Below are 18,959 nucleotides of genomic sequence, written 5' to 3'. Positions count from 1 at the left end.
CCGTAACTAGTCTTGTTGTACTTAGCGTACCATTCGAATACATCTCGCGCACTTCTCTTTTTGTTACGGAAAACCACGTTTTCTGTTTGTTATGGCAAATAAACACGATTTGTCAGAAGAAGAATGTACTCATATTATGAATGAATTAATAATCTAAAAAGATAGCAAAAATGACGACGTTAGGACTTATTTTTTGTGATTTTTTTCAAAGTTAGGCAAAAGCCTCGTCCTGTAGAATGATTCCTTTCGTGTACGCTCCGTCATGTGCGTGCGTTTAGGATAGAGGCCTCCCATCGCGAAAGGATTAGAGATTCTATCTTATTTATATCAATTAATTATAAATTATTTATTCTTTTTTATCTTAATTAATTATAATTACATATTATAGATTAATAAAATGAAAAATTATTAAAAAAACGCTCTTACTCTAACAAATAAATGCTTCTAAAATTTTTTTTTTATTTTTTTATTTAATTAAAAGTAATTGATAATATTTTAGTTAAATGTAAACAAGAAAATTAAAATGACTGTTTATTTATTACAAGAGTACTATTGCCAAATATAATCACTTTACTTTTACTTAAAAAAAACAAATTGACTTATAATAAGCATCTAGATATCTCAAATAATTTAGAAGCACTTGAATTATGGTTTGAAATAGCAATAAAAGTAAGCAATATTTTTGTCTTACGTTTTGTAAGAAGATACAAATTCCTTAGCGACAATGATTTTTTTTACTCCTTTAAACTTAATAATAAATTTAAATGTTATATTTCATTGATATTTTAGTTTTTAAATGAAAACTTACTAAATTCCTTTTTGACATTCTGAAATTTACATTTGATATAAAAAAGTCAATTTAATGAACTATTTGGCATTTAATGTCATTAACTGATTAGGAAATATGATTTCCTTTGGCATACAAATATTACAAGGGGTGTTCAAATGAAAAGGTACGAAAGACACTGTGGGTTTAAATGAAGACTTTATTCAAAGTATACACCATAGGCCTGAGCACAACGATTCCATTGATTAAAGAGCCGAAGGATTCATTGTTCTCAGAATCCCTGAGGCCTTGACCAGTCCCTCACAGCGTCCTTGTGTTCACCGTCCGAGTTGAAGTGCTTCCCTTTCAGATGCTTTTTCAAGGGACCAAACACATGAAAATCGCAGGGAGACATGTCCGAGCTATAGGGCGGATGGTCATGCTGCTCCTACGTATGTTATTCTGGAGATGTGTGGACGCACATTATCATGGAGCAGAACCACACCATCCGTGAGTTGCTACGGTCTTTTGTTCTTGATGGACTTGCGTTGTCTTCGGAGTGTCTCACAGTACATATTGGAGTTAATGATTTTTCTATGCTAGAGGAATTCAACAAGTAGCAGACCTTGGACGGCGAACTCAAGGAGGCTGTGAAGGACTGGGTCTCTTTATGGATACAGGGAATCAGGAAATCTGGAATCCTTTGGCTAGTTAATCAATGGGATCGTTGTGCTCAGACCTATGGTGTATACTTTGAGCAAAGTCTTCATTTACATCCACAATGTCGTTTTGTACCTTTTCATTTGAACACCCCTTGTAATGCTGTTACAGTTACACTGCAATCAAATTTTTTAAATTATCATCATTTTTATATTAAATTTTATGAAAGCATTTTCTTTACTTATATTGTGTTTTTCTTATAAAATTGTAATTTTAATGGAAATTTTGTTTGCTGTTAAAGAGCTCTTATATGCGCGTTCATAAAACTTTTTCTAGATTCTTTTCTAGAAAACAAAGTCTAGTCCGTCTGTAATTCATTTTTGAAATTTTAATATGCAGATAGATAAAACAACTGTGTCATTGTTGATATCCTTCTCATAGCATTCCTGCTTACAACAATCTATATTTTTTGTATTATTTTAATCCGTTTTCAACAATTTCGGTTTCTCTTTTTTCGCAAGTAAAGTATTTTAATTTGTTAATTTCAATTTCCCATTGTGTTATCTGTTTTGAGAATTTATAATACATGGAAGCCTTAAAACGACAGAAAATTGAATATTTTTTATTAGTTTATCGTTATGAGTTATCGATGTAAAAGAAATGTAACAGAACAATCAATAAATGTAAAGTAATTGGAAGAAAAGTATATAGCTGGCATGAACCATGTTTGAAATATTTTAATACGTATTAGTTAAATATTCAGTTTCTGAAAATATACTTTGTCTAATTAAATTTCTTTCTGTTGTTTTAACTTTTGATTTCATAAACGCTCCAATATTTCTTCACGATAACAATGAAAAAATTTGAGAAGGCACCAATTTTTAACATAATTAAAAAGAATATTTAGTTTTCTCATCTTGGAAAACAAGGTTTCACTTTTTAGTTAAAAAAAAAATATGAATCATATTAAGGAAAACACTGGGTTAGACAGATATTAAATAACTTTTATAAACTAATTTTTTTTCTTCATTTTGAAGGGGGGAAATCTAATTTCTTTAGTTAATGCTTGTGGGATGAATGATTTTTATGTCATATTGCATAACTATCTTCTTCTTGAATTTATAGGTTTGGTATATTTCTCAGCACTTTTCTATCTCCAATTAATTACTTTTTTAAAATTCATGATCATTTAAAATATCATTTTTTTCTGATTTTTTTATACATTTCTGTAACATTTTCTTCATTTTTTTTTATTTTTATAAACTTTAATTACAATTGACAGCGGATGTGGACATGCAATATTTCTCAGTTGCTTTTTTTCCCCATTTTTTATAGCCATTCATTTATAGCCATATTTTGGTACAATATTTTTTTTTCAAATTTTAGATATCATCCAATGCTTTTAACGTTGTTCTAAATGTATTTCGATTAAAATTCACCCTAATAAAGGCTCCGAAGCTAGTTTTAAATATGTAATTAGCAGACACGTGCTTCTACTTGAAAAAATAGTGAGGATGAAACGATTATTTTTTATACTGTTTGAAACACAAAATGTGTTACTGGAATAAAATTAAATCTAATGTTTTTTTTCTCCACTTCTGTTAGTTATATTTGGCAAAATAATCTTCACATTTTGTATATAGAATAAAACGTTTCTGAGTTTTTTTCACTGAAATATACTGAATAACATCTATTCAAAGAACATGGAAGTCATACTCAGACTAATTTTACGCAACATATATTTATCGTCTTCTGAAAAAGTACAATGGTTGAATTTATTTCAAAATATCATTGCTTGTTTTTTTTTATAAATTTTATTATTCAACAGAAATAAAAAATATATTCTATTTCTTATCTCTGATTGATTGATTTTATCTCTGAATTGATTTAAAATACTAAATCAATTATTTGTTTTTGAAATAACATAATTTATCACATAAATGGCATATAAAATGAAGCAATTCATTTTGTTTTGAAATAAAAAAAAAATATTTTAAATAGACTATAAGAAAAAAGAAAGAAAAAAAAAACTGAATCATTTTAATTTTAAAAAATCACTTAATCGTAATATGTGCTTGATAAAACTGTCAACCGTAGGCAAAATTATTCTTCCTGCGCATTATGTATCATACGTGCATGGTATGAAATTAGCACAGTGAAATGATATGAAAAAACACATAATAGTTACTCTATTTATTTAAGCTGTTGATATAGCCTTCCAATATAGGCCATTATATTTATTCTTGGATATGCGACCGGATCGAGAAGGGGAGGGGATAAGCAAGAAAATTGTAATACCAATTCACATTTTATTACTTTTATTTCTGATACTCGAATATTGAATTATCCTGTTTATATTTTCACGAATGTACGGAGTAACAAACAATTAAACCATTTATGTATTTAGTTCAAAATTTGAAACTTATCTGTACTTTAGATACTACTAGTGTATTCAGAGTTTTATCTATCTAACTCTTAAAAAGTCTTTTAATTATCATATTCACTTGCTCTAAGACAGTCAGATAGTAAACCTCCTGCGAATGTGTTTTATTGATGATGATGTCGTGCCCGCGTTACTACAGGAAGGTGGGTACAGTAGCTTCTGAGGGAAAAGACCCCTGAGCACCCGAAGGAAGTTTGACTTCTAGCTCATATGCAGATGACACTCACACATACTCTTGCACAGCCCCTTTTTTACAAGGGGGCGCTTTCACTCATCTCACAGATAGAGCATAGGGTAAAGAACAATCATGCCCGAACCCGGACTCGAATCGGAACACCCAGATCATGGGGAAGACGCGCTGTCCCTACACCAGGATGCCGGCAATGTGTTTTATTTAAAGTCTGATAAAACTATACAAATTTGATTTAAAAATGACTCTTGGAATTTCACTTTTCTATCTATAATCACATTCATAGACATATAGTCCTAATTCCAAAAATATGTTTTTTTTTTCTCCAGGAAAGTCTATAATGTAGACATTTGACAAAATCGGAAAAGATTGAATATTTTGATAACAAAACTTTCGCATTATATATTTTGTAGACGAGAAAGTAAAAATCAGAATAATACTTTTTTTTACAAGGACTGTTTCTTATTTCATCCTATAAATACATATTTTTAAAAATTTGAGAAAAATTAGTTTTTTAACACAAAGTAATAAAATAAACAAATCTGAAATGCTGAAAGAGTATATTAAATATAAGATTTTTTGAGCACTTTTAGCAAAATGTTTGTAAATTAACTGAAAGAAAAATTGCTACTAAATTTTGGCGTGATGTGAAATATTGTTATCAGCTTGGAAAATCTTGGGACCTAAATATTCATGAGTAGTTACTCGTTTGCGAGGCAAAGCACCTTTCTCCAAATATGTCTGAGAACTCAACAAAATGAAAAACGAGGTTTGTTAATGGACGTGCTATTTGTTGTTATTGTATGGTAACAAAATGGAGTAAAAAACGTGATGAATTAGAAAGACCTTAGAATTTATGTCGGATTAATAGTAATAAGGATATTACGTGTTTTATTTATTTACCGTAAGGTTAACAATGGAATGCTTATATTTTTGCTCGATATTTATTTTATACAGGAGCATTCACATGGAGCAAGAATATAAAAAGAATTGAAAAATATTCTTTATGAATTCTGATTTACCTAAATAATAATAGAATATAATTTTAGGCAACATAGTGAAAACATTATGAGAAATATTAATAATTGTTTAATTATGCTGTTATTAATAAATTAGCGACAATACTCACAAATGTATTATAATAATGACAAATTTAATTAAGTTTTACATCCAGTGGAAAAATTAGAATAATCAAAGGACGAATATTGGACTGATTCGGAAGGTGGCCTTATGTATAAATAATTCGAATTAATATCGTAAATGCACATGGTAATTTTCCCTTAGTCAATCAATTTTTGATTCCTAAAATTCCGACGTTATTATTCCAGCCACGTGTGAATTCTACTAAAGGTAATGTAATAGATAACAAGTAATTATTATTTATCCACCAGTTTAATACTATCACTTCAGTTGATCAAAATATCATCAAAAGATATCAGTGGTAGATGTTCGTAATGCACAATATATAATAAAAATGATTGAAAATAATGCATGAAAAATTATTGACAAATTTTTAATTGTAAATATAGAAATCAGTGTTATATGCTATAATTGCTAAAAATGTAATACAAATAATTTATTTATGTAAATTTATAACATTTATAATCGGCAGAAAATAGTACAAAAATCAATAAATTATATATATCAAAAAATTGTATATCAATGAATTACAAATTTTTTTTTCGTTATGTAATAACAGTCATGTATTAACATATTCAAATTCAACCAAATAAAAATATTCTACAACAATTTTCTTTTAATTATTAAAAATTTCAATAAAATAATTATCATTTCAAAAAGGTATTTATAATTTCAGGAAAGTAATTATAATTTCAATAAAGTATATTTTATTACTTATTTCCAAACACATGATCATATTGTAATTATTTTAAACTGGTGAGAAAAATTGTATATAACATATATTGATAAAAATTTGATTAGCAATGTCGCATAAATTATATTACGCTTTAGAAATTTTATCGAATTTCAAAAGATTAAACCTTTTTTTCAACAATGTTGATTTTTTTGTCCAACTTTTAGTGTTTATCTCTTTATTCTACTTCATAGACCGAATCACCTTCTGCTACGTAATTTTACACATTTTAATGATTTTTGGACATTAATCTTTCTAACCACATAAGTAAAGATCATTAACTTTTGAAAATAAAATATAATAATATAATTGCTAAAAACTTAAAGTCCATGGAACGAAAGTTGAAAACGAACGAAATTTGGAAATACATATCAAAATACATATTCCATGCTTTCTAGAAGAGTTATTCTGGATCTTTTGATATAAAAAAGTTTAATAACTTTTATACTATCAAGTTCTTCACTTTTTGTTTTATATAATGTAAATTTTGTAGAAATAAAAAAAAACATTGAATTTGAAATTAATTATAAATGACAAAATTTACTTTAAATTTAATATCTGAAGGAAAACAAATTTCGTATGCTAACTGGTAAAAAGACTGAGAAGCCAGTTTAAACAAAAATCAAATGTAAAGATTGATTTTACCAGATAAACTTTTCGGCAGATATTAATGAAAAACTGAATATAATATGCATTTTTTATTTATCGCCAAAATATTGCGAAATTTTCAGAGCGAAATTAAATATTAACTCTCAAGAATTGACTTTTCACATCGTTTTTTTTATATAAATAAATATTAGAGTTGTGTAAATTTCATGAGACGAAAATTTGCTAAAACGATATTATATCAAAATTTCAGACATAATTTTTAACTTTTATGAAATTTCTTTAATGTGTGATTTAGTAAAATGTATTCAAAGAATCAGAATTTTAGAAGTTTTATCAAATAAATAGTCTTATGTAGGTTAGATGGTAGAACTCCTGAATAAAAGTCCGTTCAACTTATGAAAAATGTCTGTTAAAACTATTTTTGACTCACATAATAAGTTGATAAGGTTTAGCTACAAGAGTTCAAAATAAGTTAAGAATAAAATAAATTTTTGAAGGATAATTTACTTTTTATTAGTTGTTTTACACATACCTGAGTTCTAAATTGCACAACAAATGTATTACTGGCTTTAAGTCCTTTATTCAAACTCACTGAAATTAATTTCCAACGTTTATTAATGATTAAAATATAATTCACTTTCATTTCATTTAGTTTTTTTAAATCTTTTTTTGTACTATCATATTATGTTTAGTAATATATATTTTTTATTCTGATATTATAATACTGTCATGGGATTCAGAAACATATTTTCCAAAACATCGGATATATTTATTTAAGAAAAGTATTCAATTCTATTTAAATTTCCAATTAGTCTCATTTATGCAGATTATATAATTTAGATAAATAATATTAAATGAATATATAATTTTCATGACAATTTTATATTCATTCAAAATAGTTTTATTCCTATGAGTTTTATTAGTTAAACACTCCTAATTAAGCAAAACTATTATTATTATTATTATTATTTGCAAAATAGTATCTTTAAGCATTCCAACAAAATACGATTTGTTGGAAATGATTTTTATTTGGAAATTTTTAAATACCATTCGCCCTTTTAATTTAAAAAAAAAAATTGTTCTTAATTTTAATTATTTATGCAAAATAAAATTTTTGATTGGGAAATTTATCCATAAATTTTATAATGATGAATGCAGTTCTGAAAAATGTTTTCTATCTGTTGATATATTCACTTTTATATTGCCTTTTATGTAAGTATGGTGATTAAAGAAATATGAAATGGAAGTCTCTGGCGTAATCCGGTACATGTTTCTAGATTTTGGCACAGAATAGATTAGATTATATATGTAAAATCTCAATTGCATTAATTAGCAAATAAAATATACTTATTTTTCTACGGTAAACTTTGCACTCAGTAAAATATTGATCTTTTTTATAATTTATTAATAATTTCTTTATTGGTTATATTCTTTTTACTACCGAGAGAGCTGTTTTGAAAACAGAAGGTTGTAAATTTAAAGCCCGCTTTCATCCAATATTCATCATATATATAGACGCGATTAGCATAAATTAGCAGACAGTAAACTATTCTTCTCAATGTGGACTGAACTTTTGTAGAAAAATTACACCTTCAAATATTGTCTTTATTGTCCTAACATACGTGAACCTTACACGATACATAAAATGAAACATTCTTTAGATGGAACTATTATATGCCATTATGATCCTTCAGATTATACGCTACTTTCTCATTTAGTTCCTGATTTCTGTGATCAAATAAACAAAATATATTTATTAGTTTACATATATTTTGTTTCCATTATGTTCTCAAAGTCATCTCGAGTTTTCCACTAAATTGTTGCCATCACAGGCATGGCATATTTAGATTTTATTAAGAAGTAAATAGTCCTTCACAGTATCTAAAGGGAAAAAAATCCTCAATAAAGTAAATCAATTTTTGTATTAAAATATATTGTAGCAAAAAAAATTGAGTTGCATAAAGATAATGAGAAAAATCGCAAAAATTTATCTGCGAAGAGCTGCTTAGTGATTTGAATTGTGGCGATTTTCTTTTACAATTGATGAGTGAAGTGAAAATCCTTCCCCAAACTTGTATGAAGATTAAAAGTCAAATGAAAGTCAATTGTTTTCTAAAAGGAATGCACATTAAAACGAGGTGAGCTTAGGAGTCTCTAACTTAATCCAAGTAATCAAAGAGATTATTTACACAATCTAATTAATATGAGAGATCGACAGTAAGGTCTTTTATTTCAATTATATTTCGTTAAGAGGCAACATATATATTATTAAATGCATACATATTGTAATTATGTTAATTAGAATAAGGCTAATACAATCCATTTAAATGATTATATTTGAAAATTTTATCAGTAAAAAATGAATTTATAGTTTGAAAAAATAATAAGTAAATCCTTGTGTCATTACAAATAATATATGAACAAACCAAAATTTGTCACAAACAGTCGTTAAAATATTAAATATATATCTGTTCTGATTTTGAAACTAGCAAAATATGCCTTGGAAAATCGCATTTCCCAATCATTTTATGCAGAATTTATATTAATGATACGCATGGGATAAATGTTTAAATATGTACAATTTAAAAGTTAAGGAAAAGTAAATGCAATATTTGTGCAAATTCCCTTAAAAATTGCAAAAATTCGGTAAGTAATTGCGAAATTCTCTGAAATGATTTACTTAAGGTTTCATTGCCTTCACTTTTAAACATGTCGGATTATATCAAACAAAAAAAAACCGTTCTTTATATTGGAGGACAGAATGGAGATAATTGAATATTTGTCTAGATAAAAAAATATATATCAGATATAAACATTTCTTTCAAACTCAGTACTTAACTCTACGATAAAATTTTAACAAAACATCAAATTGCTTTTAACTCAATCCGATTTCTTAAAATTGTTTTCGTAGAACATAATTAGAGAAATGAAAGATATGAAATATGAGAAATTGAATATCTATCAACATGGCCAAAGGGAATTTTCATCATCATGAAAGCAATACAAATAAGCATTAAGAGAGGCCGTAGGGATTATTTGGTTGAATTATAAATACAAGAACTAAAGACGAGCTAAAGAAGAAAACAGTTAAAAATTCCTTGTAAGCTTTATTAAACTTCCCAGTAATGTTAAACAGAACTATAGATAAAATAAAATTTGTATCAAATAGCTTATTTAAAATTAAAAGTATTTGGAATGTGATATTTAATCTGGAAATATAAATTTTTTTGGTATCCTTTGTATACATCCGATTATGTGTATTAGTTTCTTATCATGAATAGAATAGTTACATTTATTTTCTGTAAGGAATTATTGTAATCAATTTAGAAGCATTCCAATCCATTAAAATTTAAATTGTAAATACGCATATTTTTTCGTATATGCCCTCAACATAAGTAGCTCAAAATCATTTTTGTTTCTTCATTTATTATGGAATTATTTTATTCGATAAATAGCTCTTTTTGCATAAGAGTTGGCTGAACTTTTATTTCTATAAAATGTCAAATAGCAATTATAATATTTGTGCAGGGATATTCTAAGTTCCAACTCATAAAAATTTGGAAAATTATTAAACAAGAAAGGTACTTTAATATAACGGTATTTGAAAAACGTTAATTCTATACACTCTTAAAAATATGTCAAAATTTCGAGTATAAAAGATTTACCTGTTTTTCTGTACATGCACTCAGCCTTGTAAGCTCAAATTCAGTTTTTTTTAATTCTTTGATTTGAATTCTTTTGTTGGAGGAAAGTATCGTTAGACACTTCTAGGGAATGTGTTAATTATTATTAAGAATTAATAATAATTAACCCCTAATTATTAAGAAAGCTCAAACACAGAAATAACGCCGGATTCTGGCAAGCTATTTAATAAGAAATAGGTCTTAAGTAACGAGATTAAAAAAATAATTAGTATGTGACCGAAATAGATCAACGTTCCTTGTTTTTAAAAGTAGGCTGCAAGTTATAATTTTTCGGCTAAATTTGGAATTATCCTGCTCTGATTACTAAACCAACCAGATTTCTCCAACAAGATTACTAAAGTTTTTGAAGTCCAGTAATTGCATTTTTAAAAAAATAAGGAAAAACCTCACAAATCTGTTACATTTTTCGCATACCTTTTATTGCAGATTTTATAACATATTGGGAATGAACCTAGAAGGTATTTTTTAAAAAGGTTTTTATATGCGTCTCTATAAACCACAGATCCTTTATAACCAACTTTCACTTCAAAGGGAATATTTCACGCATAAACAGAATGAAATCTAGGAAAAATTGAATTTTAAGAAGACGTGGAAACTCTATGACTAATATGGGAACAGCTTACAGATTTCATGAATGGTTTCAACAACTCACCGAAAAAATGAGCGCACTCTCCGTTACAGTGGAGAATTTAGTAAATCATTAGTAGGTCAAAGTATTGGACACGTTATTCCTCAAGTTAACGGAAAAGCATTGTCATTGCAGTTCAATCCGTGTATCAATTACACTAAAATCTGAGAAATTTTTCATAATGTTTGTTTACATAGCAGAAACTTCTCAAAATTCCAGATAATTAATAGTTTCAAATATTTTATTCAAACTGTAACTTCAATTGTAATTCAATTGTACTTAAGTGTACAAACAATTCTCAAATATATTTGAAGAAATGGTATCCTTTTTCATGCAATCACATAATGATCCAATATGAAAACTAAGGTATAATACAAAATGGCTCAAACCATGTGTTAAAGATGTTATATGTTAGGTATATGTATCAATGAAAATATGATTTTATAATCTTAAAGAGTTAAGTAAATAGTAAATGAAACAATAGAGATAATAACTATTTCAAAAATTACAGAAAACATATGATTCTCAAAGCTTAAATAGGATTGGAAGATATGAGACAAATATATAGTCTATTTACCTTCCTATTTTCATTCCTTTCGTTCACAACATTGTTAGAATAGAGTAAATTGTGATTTTTTTTAAAGTTATTTTACTTCGCCATTTTATAATCATGCAAAATTTCGACAGAGGTCTTAAATCTCTAAACCCTCCCCATTCGCAAATCTGAAAAAAAGCATTAAAACTAAAGCATTCCATAAATCCGGGAGATACGAGCTGCAAAATTTCATTACAAATGAGACATATATTCTAGAAACAATCAAAGCAAAATTAGATATATTATTTGAGATCGATAAGTTTAGATGCGCTTTATTAGTGTGGATATTTAATTGAGATGAAAATTTTAAATATATACGTTTTTGGTTTAAATATATAATTTTGTAACATAATTTTCACAGATGCGTCGCTGAAAGAAAGAGACTTTTGAAATTAACTTCAATTTATTTCATCACAGTTCTGTGCATAGGGGAGAAGCTGAAAAGCGTTCTTCCGCACCAGAAGGCAAGACCTTTCAGTGAATTTTTCCCTTTAGTGATTTTACTGTTTGAAATTTCTTTGACAAGTGTCGATTTATAAAAGGGAATATTAGGCATATTTGAAAGGAATACAAAGGTGTAAAAGTTTTAATTCTGTCGCTTGAGGCATGTTAAACAAAAGATTCAGCAATTTTTAGAGCGCGTATTAGAAATAATTAAATAAAAAGTGGAATTTGAGTCAGAAAATAATAGAATAAAGTAATATGGTCTGATTTAAAGTAAAAATTAGAAAATTAATTAGGATTTAAATTAAATTAAGAGACATCATTACACATACACATATATATAAATTGTAATTATGGAAACAATATAAGCATTGTTACTCATTCACTAATTTTCACTTTCCCTCAAACAGATTTAATTTATCAATAAAACTGCTGAATATTTATAGTTCTTTTTTATAACACTTAAAGAATTATTTTTAAAAACTAAGTGAACAATACTAACGGGGATTCTCTATTAATTCCATATTTAATATAACTTTACGATTCAGTGCCATATTTAAAATTAATTTTAATGATTTATTTCTAAATATAAAATAACAAAATCATAAAAAACAAGTTTTTTAGTGAATGGCTTTTTATCTAAATATTTTAGTAGAAAAGATTGTCTAATTTTGTATAAATTTAATTAAAACTAATTGTCGTATTTTACTGATTAACTTGCTAATGCTGAATAAAAATTGGGAAATATGCAAAAATCCTTCCCTTAAATTAAAAGAAATGGAGAATAGTATCTTATTTCATGAAAAGAATTGAATCCCCATGCTAAAATTCTACTCTATTTTGATTCTACTCTATTCTACCCGATTATCTATTTTTGTATAAATCTAATTAAAATTCAAATTTATATTTTACTGATTAACCTGCTGATACTGAAAAAAAATTAGGAAATATACATAAATTCTTCCTTTAAATTAAAATTGATGAATAATAATATCTTATTTCACGAAAGGAATTGAAACTGCCTTGCTAAAATTCTACTCTTTTTGTAAGATGAACCTTAGAAGCGTTGCCATAGCATTCATCTCCCCTCTCCGTACGTTCTTCAGTCTTAAAATTAATCGAAAATTAAATTTATCTTTGTGTTATATTGCTTAGACTATAATCTCAGTGTTATTTGTAATACAAGTATTTTTTAATAAAAGAAATAACTTACGATTTGAAATATGACTTTATAGCATTCACAATATTTGCAATTTCCTTTTTTCATTCAATTTTTTTTTCCGTCAATAACAATTAAGCTTTGCATGCATTTTTTACCTCAAGAAATATAAAAAGAGAGCAATAACGTAGTTTAAAAACAATTCAGTAAATATTTTATTCATTTTGGGCATTCAATTATGAATAAAGAATTTTTTCCAACTTATTGAGGAACCCCAAAAAAAAAAGAGATAACCTTTTGTGTAATCCTGCTTAGGTTTGTATTAGTATAAATAAACAAAACTTCTTTTGATGAGTAGAATAAACAAAAGCACGGAAATTCGAAGCCTTTAAAAACTTATTCATCAAATGCTGCAATTAATTTAACTTGCCAATACAATAAGAGAATCAAAATGCTTTTAAAATAATTGCCAAGGGACAGATACTCCTTATCTGCTAAAGTGCTTCAACATTATATTTTTAAATTAGCTCTAAAACGCTGAAAAAAAAGTAAGCAAAGCGAAACAAAAGGTTCTTATTCTTTCAAGCCTAAAAAGGAGTTTGATAGTTTTAATTATTTCTGTCTTATCTCTAAAAAGCTACTACGTTCACAGTGATAGAAATGAGTATTTATATCATATATTAAGTAATTCCACTTTATTTTTTATTGTTTATAAGATAATTTAATTTTGAATTACATTTAAATTATAAATATATAATTTCTAAGTATCATTTAAGTGCTTTGTTCCAAAATAATTGCATGAGAATTTTAATTTAAGAATTTATAAATTCCATGTGAAATTAATCATATTACTTATTTAATATCATGTTATGTGTTTCATGTTATTATCCTGAGTGTAACCAGTTCATATTATACTACCACATAATTCAGAATCAATTGCATTCTACGCAATTAAATATCCATTATTACATTATCTACATTATTAAATACTCTTTTCAGTATTAATTAAGTGTTATGGAAATCAAATCACTTACTTATAAATATTTAAAAAGAAATAATTAATAATCCTAGAAAAATCCTTGCGATAGAAGTAGATTTTTTTTACAAAATTCATTATTCTGGAAATGATATATCGCCAAAACAAGAAATAAATTAATAATTTCTCATAAGAATCAGCAACAAGTAAAACGATGTAATAAAAATGAGGAATAATCATAAATAAATGCATAATTCGCTTATAATGTGAGCTTCGCGTTTAATTTTATATTACATTTTCTTTTTGCCTGCGGTCATAAATTATAGATATAATGGATTGGATCTTCTATTTCAATTGTCATAGTAAAAATGTAATTAAGAAAACATTTTCATTGCTTGTTTTTGTTCTTTCATTTCATTAGAAACAATAAAAATAGAATTAAATTTAACGTATTCATATGTATTAATTTAGTGTGAATTTCTAAAACTAAAGTTAATGTATCAATTTTGAAAAGACAAAAAAAAAAGGATTTTATTAAAATAATAAATTTTTAAGATATTACTTTTGGCTGAAAAATAGATTTTATATTTAATTAATTTCAGATACGGCATAAGATTGATGGCGGGCACAGAAATTCAGTATCTATATGTGAGAGGACTGTTATAATTTTAAAAAAAATATATTGACGAAGATAAATATACTGAGAATCTAAAAAAAATGTGTCTCATTTAACTTCATATAAAGAATTTTATATCAATACTTTGTAAGGAATTTTAAAATATCACTACTTGTATCTTCCATTTATGCATGCATTATTTTTTAAATTTTAATATATAATCAGTTTATTTATATGCTGATATGCATTTAAATATATGAGGAATTTCATTTATAAATTCAAAATATGTTAATTATAGGTCATTTAAAAAAACTAGATACATATTAATTACGATTTTTTTTATTATTATATGTAGTCATTTCAAACTTTTCGTAAATTTATCATCACTTCTTAAGAATATTTATAAATGTTCCCGTATTTCAAGAATCCTAGACATATCTTTTGTTAATTATTAAAATAAAAGCAGAACACAATTAAGAATAGTGTTAATTATAATGCACACCAATTTTGTCATTTTCCATGAAATGATATGTATCGCTATTCTCTCATAAGCATAATATTCTAATCTTGTATGCTTATGTTTATGACATTAGCATTTTACGTAATCCTTTGTACATCATAGAAAAAATACCATGAAGCTCTAGGATGTATATATTTCATTTATAAAGTGAAATATTTTCATATAGCTTAAATGCCCTACCATTGTAATCAACATTTAAAAAGAGATAACGAAATAACAAATTACATTCAAGGAATTCTTCTTCACACTCGTATATAAAAAGGAAGCAATATCCTTATTTCTCATAGAGTTATAACTATAATAAATTCTTCTACTTGAAAACATAAATGGCAGCTTTTTATATAATTTTGTTTCCAATTTTTATTCGTTATTTTTTTTTATTTTAAATAATAACAGCTGCAGCTTTTCAAGAGTTATTTCCTTTTTAACATAAACATTAGTCTATGATTCAATACATTATTAGTGAAGCTATTTATTATACAAAGGGATTGCAAGTCCTATTGTTCTGTTAACGTTTTCAAATCAAAATTTTATTGAAATTTCAGTATAATTAGCTGTGTTTTGATTCCAGTTTTTCTTAACAATAGCTATTATTTTGAAAATAATTTCTAAAAATCAATTGTTAATATTTTTTTTATTTACTTATGTAAAAAGTATTCTTGTTAAGTTTGGTTTAGTATATGATTATTTTTATCTTCTTTAATTATCAAAATACCTGCTGTTTTGATTTAAAATTAAACATTCAAAACAATTAATGATTTTAATCATCTATTAAACAAAGTAGAATTGAAAGGGATTTATTACTGCAATATAGCTTACATTTTTATAAAAATTTTCTATTTCAGTAAACAATCATTATTTTCCTCAAAGAACGACGTCGATTCCCTGCGGAGAGAAACTGGATGTGTTACAAAAATAAAATGTATTAAAAATAAAAGCATCTGATCAATAGATAGTGATTTTAAAAATACATATATAAAGATGATTAAATATATTTCTCTAAAGATTCAAAGAAGTTAAATCTTTTCTTTATTAAACTTACAGATTTTTTTTTTATTTTCAATGCATTGAAAATTTACTTTTTTTTAATTAGTAGACATTCTATTGAAAACACAAATAATGAGTCTTAAAATATAAGTTCATTTCAAAGATAATGATGATTATGTGAATATTTTAGCAATAACTTAGACAATGCATCAACCTTAAAAAAATTTCAATTTCTTATTAATACTATCATATTTATTTCATTCATATAATGGGATTTTTTTTTGTAATAGAAGGTAAAAAATGGGATTTTTTTTTGTAATTTCTTATTATCAGTTATTTTTTAAAATAAATTATATAAGTATATTAAATTAACTTTTTAATAACCTGTGCATCTTCATAATAAGTTGCGTTAAGGGCCAAAGTAAATTTATTAGAAAAAATGAATTAGCCAGTGGAGAAATAGAAATTTACTTAATTACAACTTTATCATGATGTTATAGAATTTCTTCATAAACAATTTAAATATAAATAACAATACAGCGGATATAACTTTCCTAGTTCATATAATGTCAATTCTTATAATATGTAATTCTTTCATTGATAAATAAATTTTTGAAAAACTATCAACTGAATAAAATTTATTGGCATTTAAAGCCATTAAGATTTTCTATTATTAAGTCTAGAAGTAAAAAAAGTGTTAAGGAGTTCTTATTATAATAAAATTATTAACAATAAACGAACGAAAATTCAGAAATGCGTCGTGAAACTCGTCTCTGTTGAGCTGTTCAATAACCAGGATAAATATTTTTCTATGTTAGTCAATTGACAATTTAATATCAATTCAATATGTAGGTTTAGCATATAAATGTATCATTTTATGAAGAAATAGCCCTTCTGATTAGAATTCATTATTCAAAAATATGAATTCTGATTAAAAATAGGAAAAAAGATGTCATATATTTTTCAACTTTATATCCTACTATGATTTCTATTGTCTCATAGACAAACTTATATAAAATTAAAATTTTATCATAATTAATAAAAAAATATCAAATGTATCTAATTTATTTTTATTAGAACACGATGGCATTGCAAACAAAAGCCGCTTTTCTTTCTTTTTCTTAATAATAAATAAAGTGAAAGACGGGCTTCTTACCTGCCGGGAAAAACGAAACCCATACTCCAATCAAAACGAAAACAGTGACGGTCCATGAAGAAGTTGTCATAGTTCTTGACCAATGTCCGAATAACGCTAAGTGAACAACAAGAGAAAACTTCACGCGCGACACGCACCGAGCACTTCAAGTGTCCCACTTCCCGGTAAATTCTACCATGTCCAGTTCGCGGTGAAACTCAGTAGAAGAAAAACGGGAGATAGTTCGGGATCAGTGCACTAGCGGGAGCAGTCGTCAAGCAACTAAACATTTTCCGGAAAACACCTCCCCTTCCCCCAGCTCACTTTTATGCTCCCGCAACGCCCCCTGTGGGGTGGTTTGCGATCCATGACATACCCGAAAACCAGAGGCAGGATGGACAAACAAAAAGGTGAAAAGGAAATGACTATTCGTCACATACAACACGTTCTTTTTTAGCATAACTAATTGCACTTACGTTGTGAGGTTTCAATTCTGCGGAACAGGATATGGTCTTGCATAACTTAAATGGAATGCCGTTTTTTATATTATATCCGCTGAAAATTCCATTAACAAATAATTGTTGGCTTATATTTGGCCAAAACGAATTTTAAAAAATCTTATAATATTTACTTATGATGGTTTGATAAGCTTGTGATTTATCTTGCACTGAAGTTTCAGATTGAAATTGATATATTTTCTTTAATGCTATATCACTCCATTTAAAAGAAAAAAAATATTTGATAGATAAAAAAATTACTCTTATATTCGAAATGAACAATATTTAACTAAACAAATATAATTTAAAAAATATTAAACAGAAAACTTAATATTTCCTTTTCCAGGAGTTCATTTCTGTTTTAATTTTAGAATTTAGATCTTTCTCAATAAAAGTAATTTCAACAAAATGTTTTCTGCTAAATAACCGGAATGTTTTTTTTTTATTTTTTTATAGATAAACGCTACTTTTTAAATAAAAAATGCCTTATTTTATAAAAAAAAAGAAACAATTTCGTACGAATTTCACATGAAGAACATATGTTTTTCTTAAAGAAAGTGTAATTGATTCAGAACAATATTTTCGCGACAATGTACGAACGTCTTTTCTTCTTTCGAATAGTTTACGCCTTTTCGTGAGGGAAAATTATCTGAAATTGAATTATGAGCTGTAAGAATTCAGGCATAATAAACCGAAAATTAAAATACTAAAACTTTTGCTAAACTTATTTTTGAAAGGGAATTTTAAAAGTTTTGAAATTGCCTAGACATCAAATTAAGAAAGGAAATATATAATTCTTTTGAATCATAAATCTTGGAATGCGAAATGTATGAAAAACGTAATAATAATGAAATCCTAGAAAACGGAAGAATTTTATTGAGCTTCTAAGTTTTCACTGAGAAACATTTATTAAAATAAATTACATATTTTTAACTTTTTAACGTAGTTTGAAAAATATTTTCGGTTTTCATAAATTATGGCAAAGTTTGTTTTCATTTAGTTTAAAATATTTGAATTAAAACAGCTCGATGTCTCAAAATTATGTTTCAGGAAGTCACTGCTTTTTTAATATTTATTGACATGTTAGCATGAATAGTTTTTAGATTGTCCTTCTTTGAGTTGACTTTATAATTCAGATTTACAATTTAATTTTAAAA

General features: G+C 26.2%; 1 protein-coding gene across 1 annotated transcript in view; it reads right to left on the bottom strand.

The window, feature by feature from the left end:
• LOC129969904 (lachesin-like) overlaps positions 1–17,579 on the bottom strand; it is a 311,741-nt gene extending 294,162 nt beyond the window's left edge. The window contains exon 1 of the mRNA XM_056084422.1: positions 17,327–17,579. Within this exon, the coding sequence (XP_055940397.1) occupies positions 17,327–17,396 (70 nt within the window). The 5' untranslated portion in view covers positions 17,397–17,579. The remainder of the gene's footprint in view (positions 1–17,326) is intronic.
• Positions 17,580–18,959: the final 1,380 nt, after the last annotated feature.

This window comes from Argiope bruennichi, chromosome 1, assembly GCF_947563725.1.
Source record: "Argiope bruennichi chromosome 1, qqArgBrue1.1, whole genome shotgun sequence".
In the NCBI taxonomy this organism is placed as follows: domain Eukaryota; kingdom Metazoa; phylum Arthropoda; class Arachnida; order Araneae; family Araneidae; genus Argiope; species Argiope bruennichi.
The sequence above is the reverse complement of the archived record's forward strand: the minus strand, read 5'-3'. Positions and strand labels throughout refer to the sequence as shown.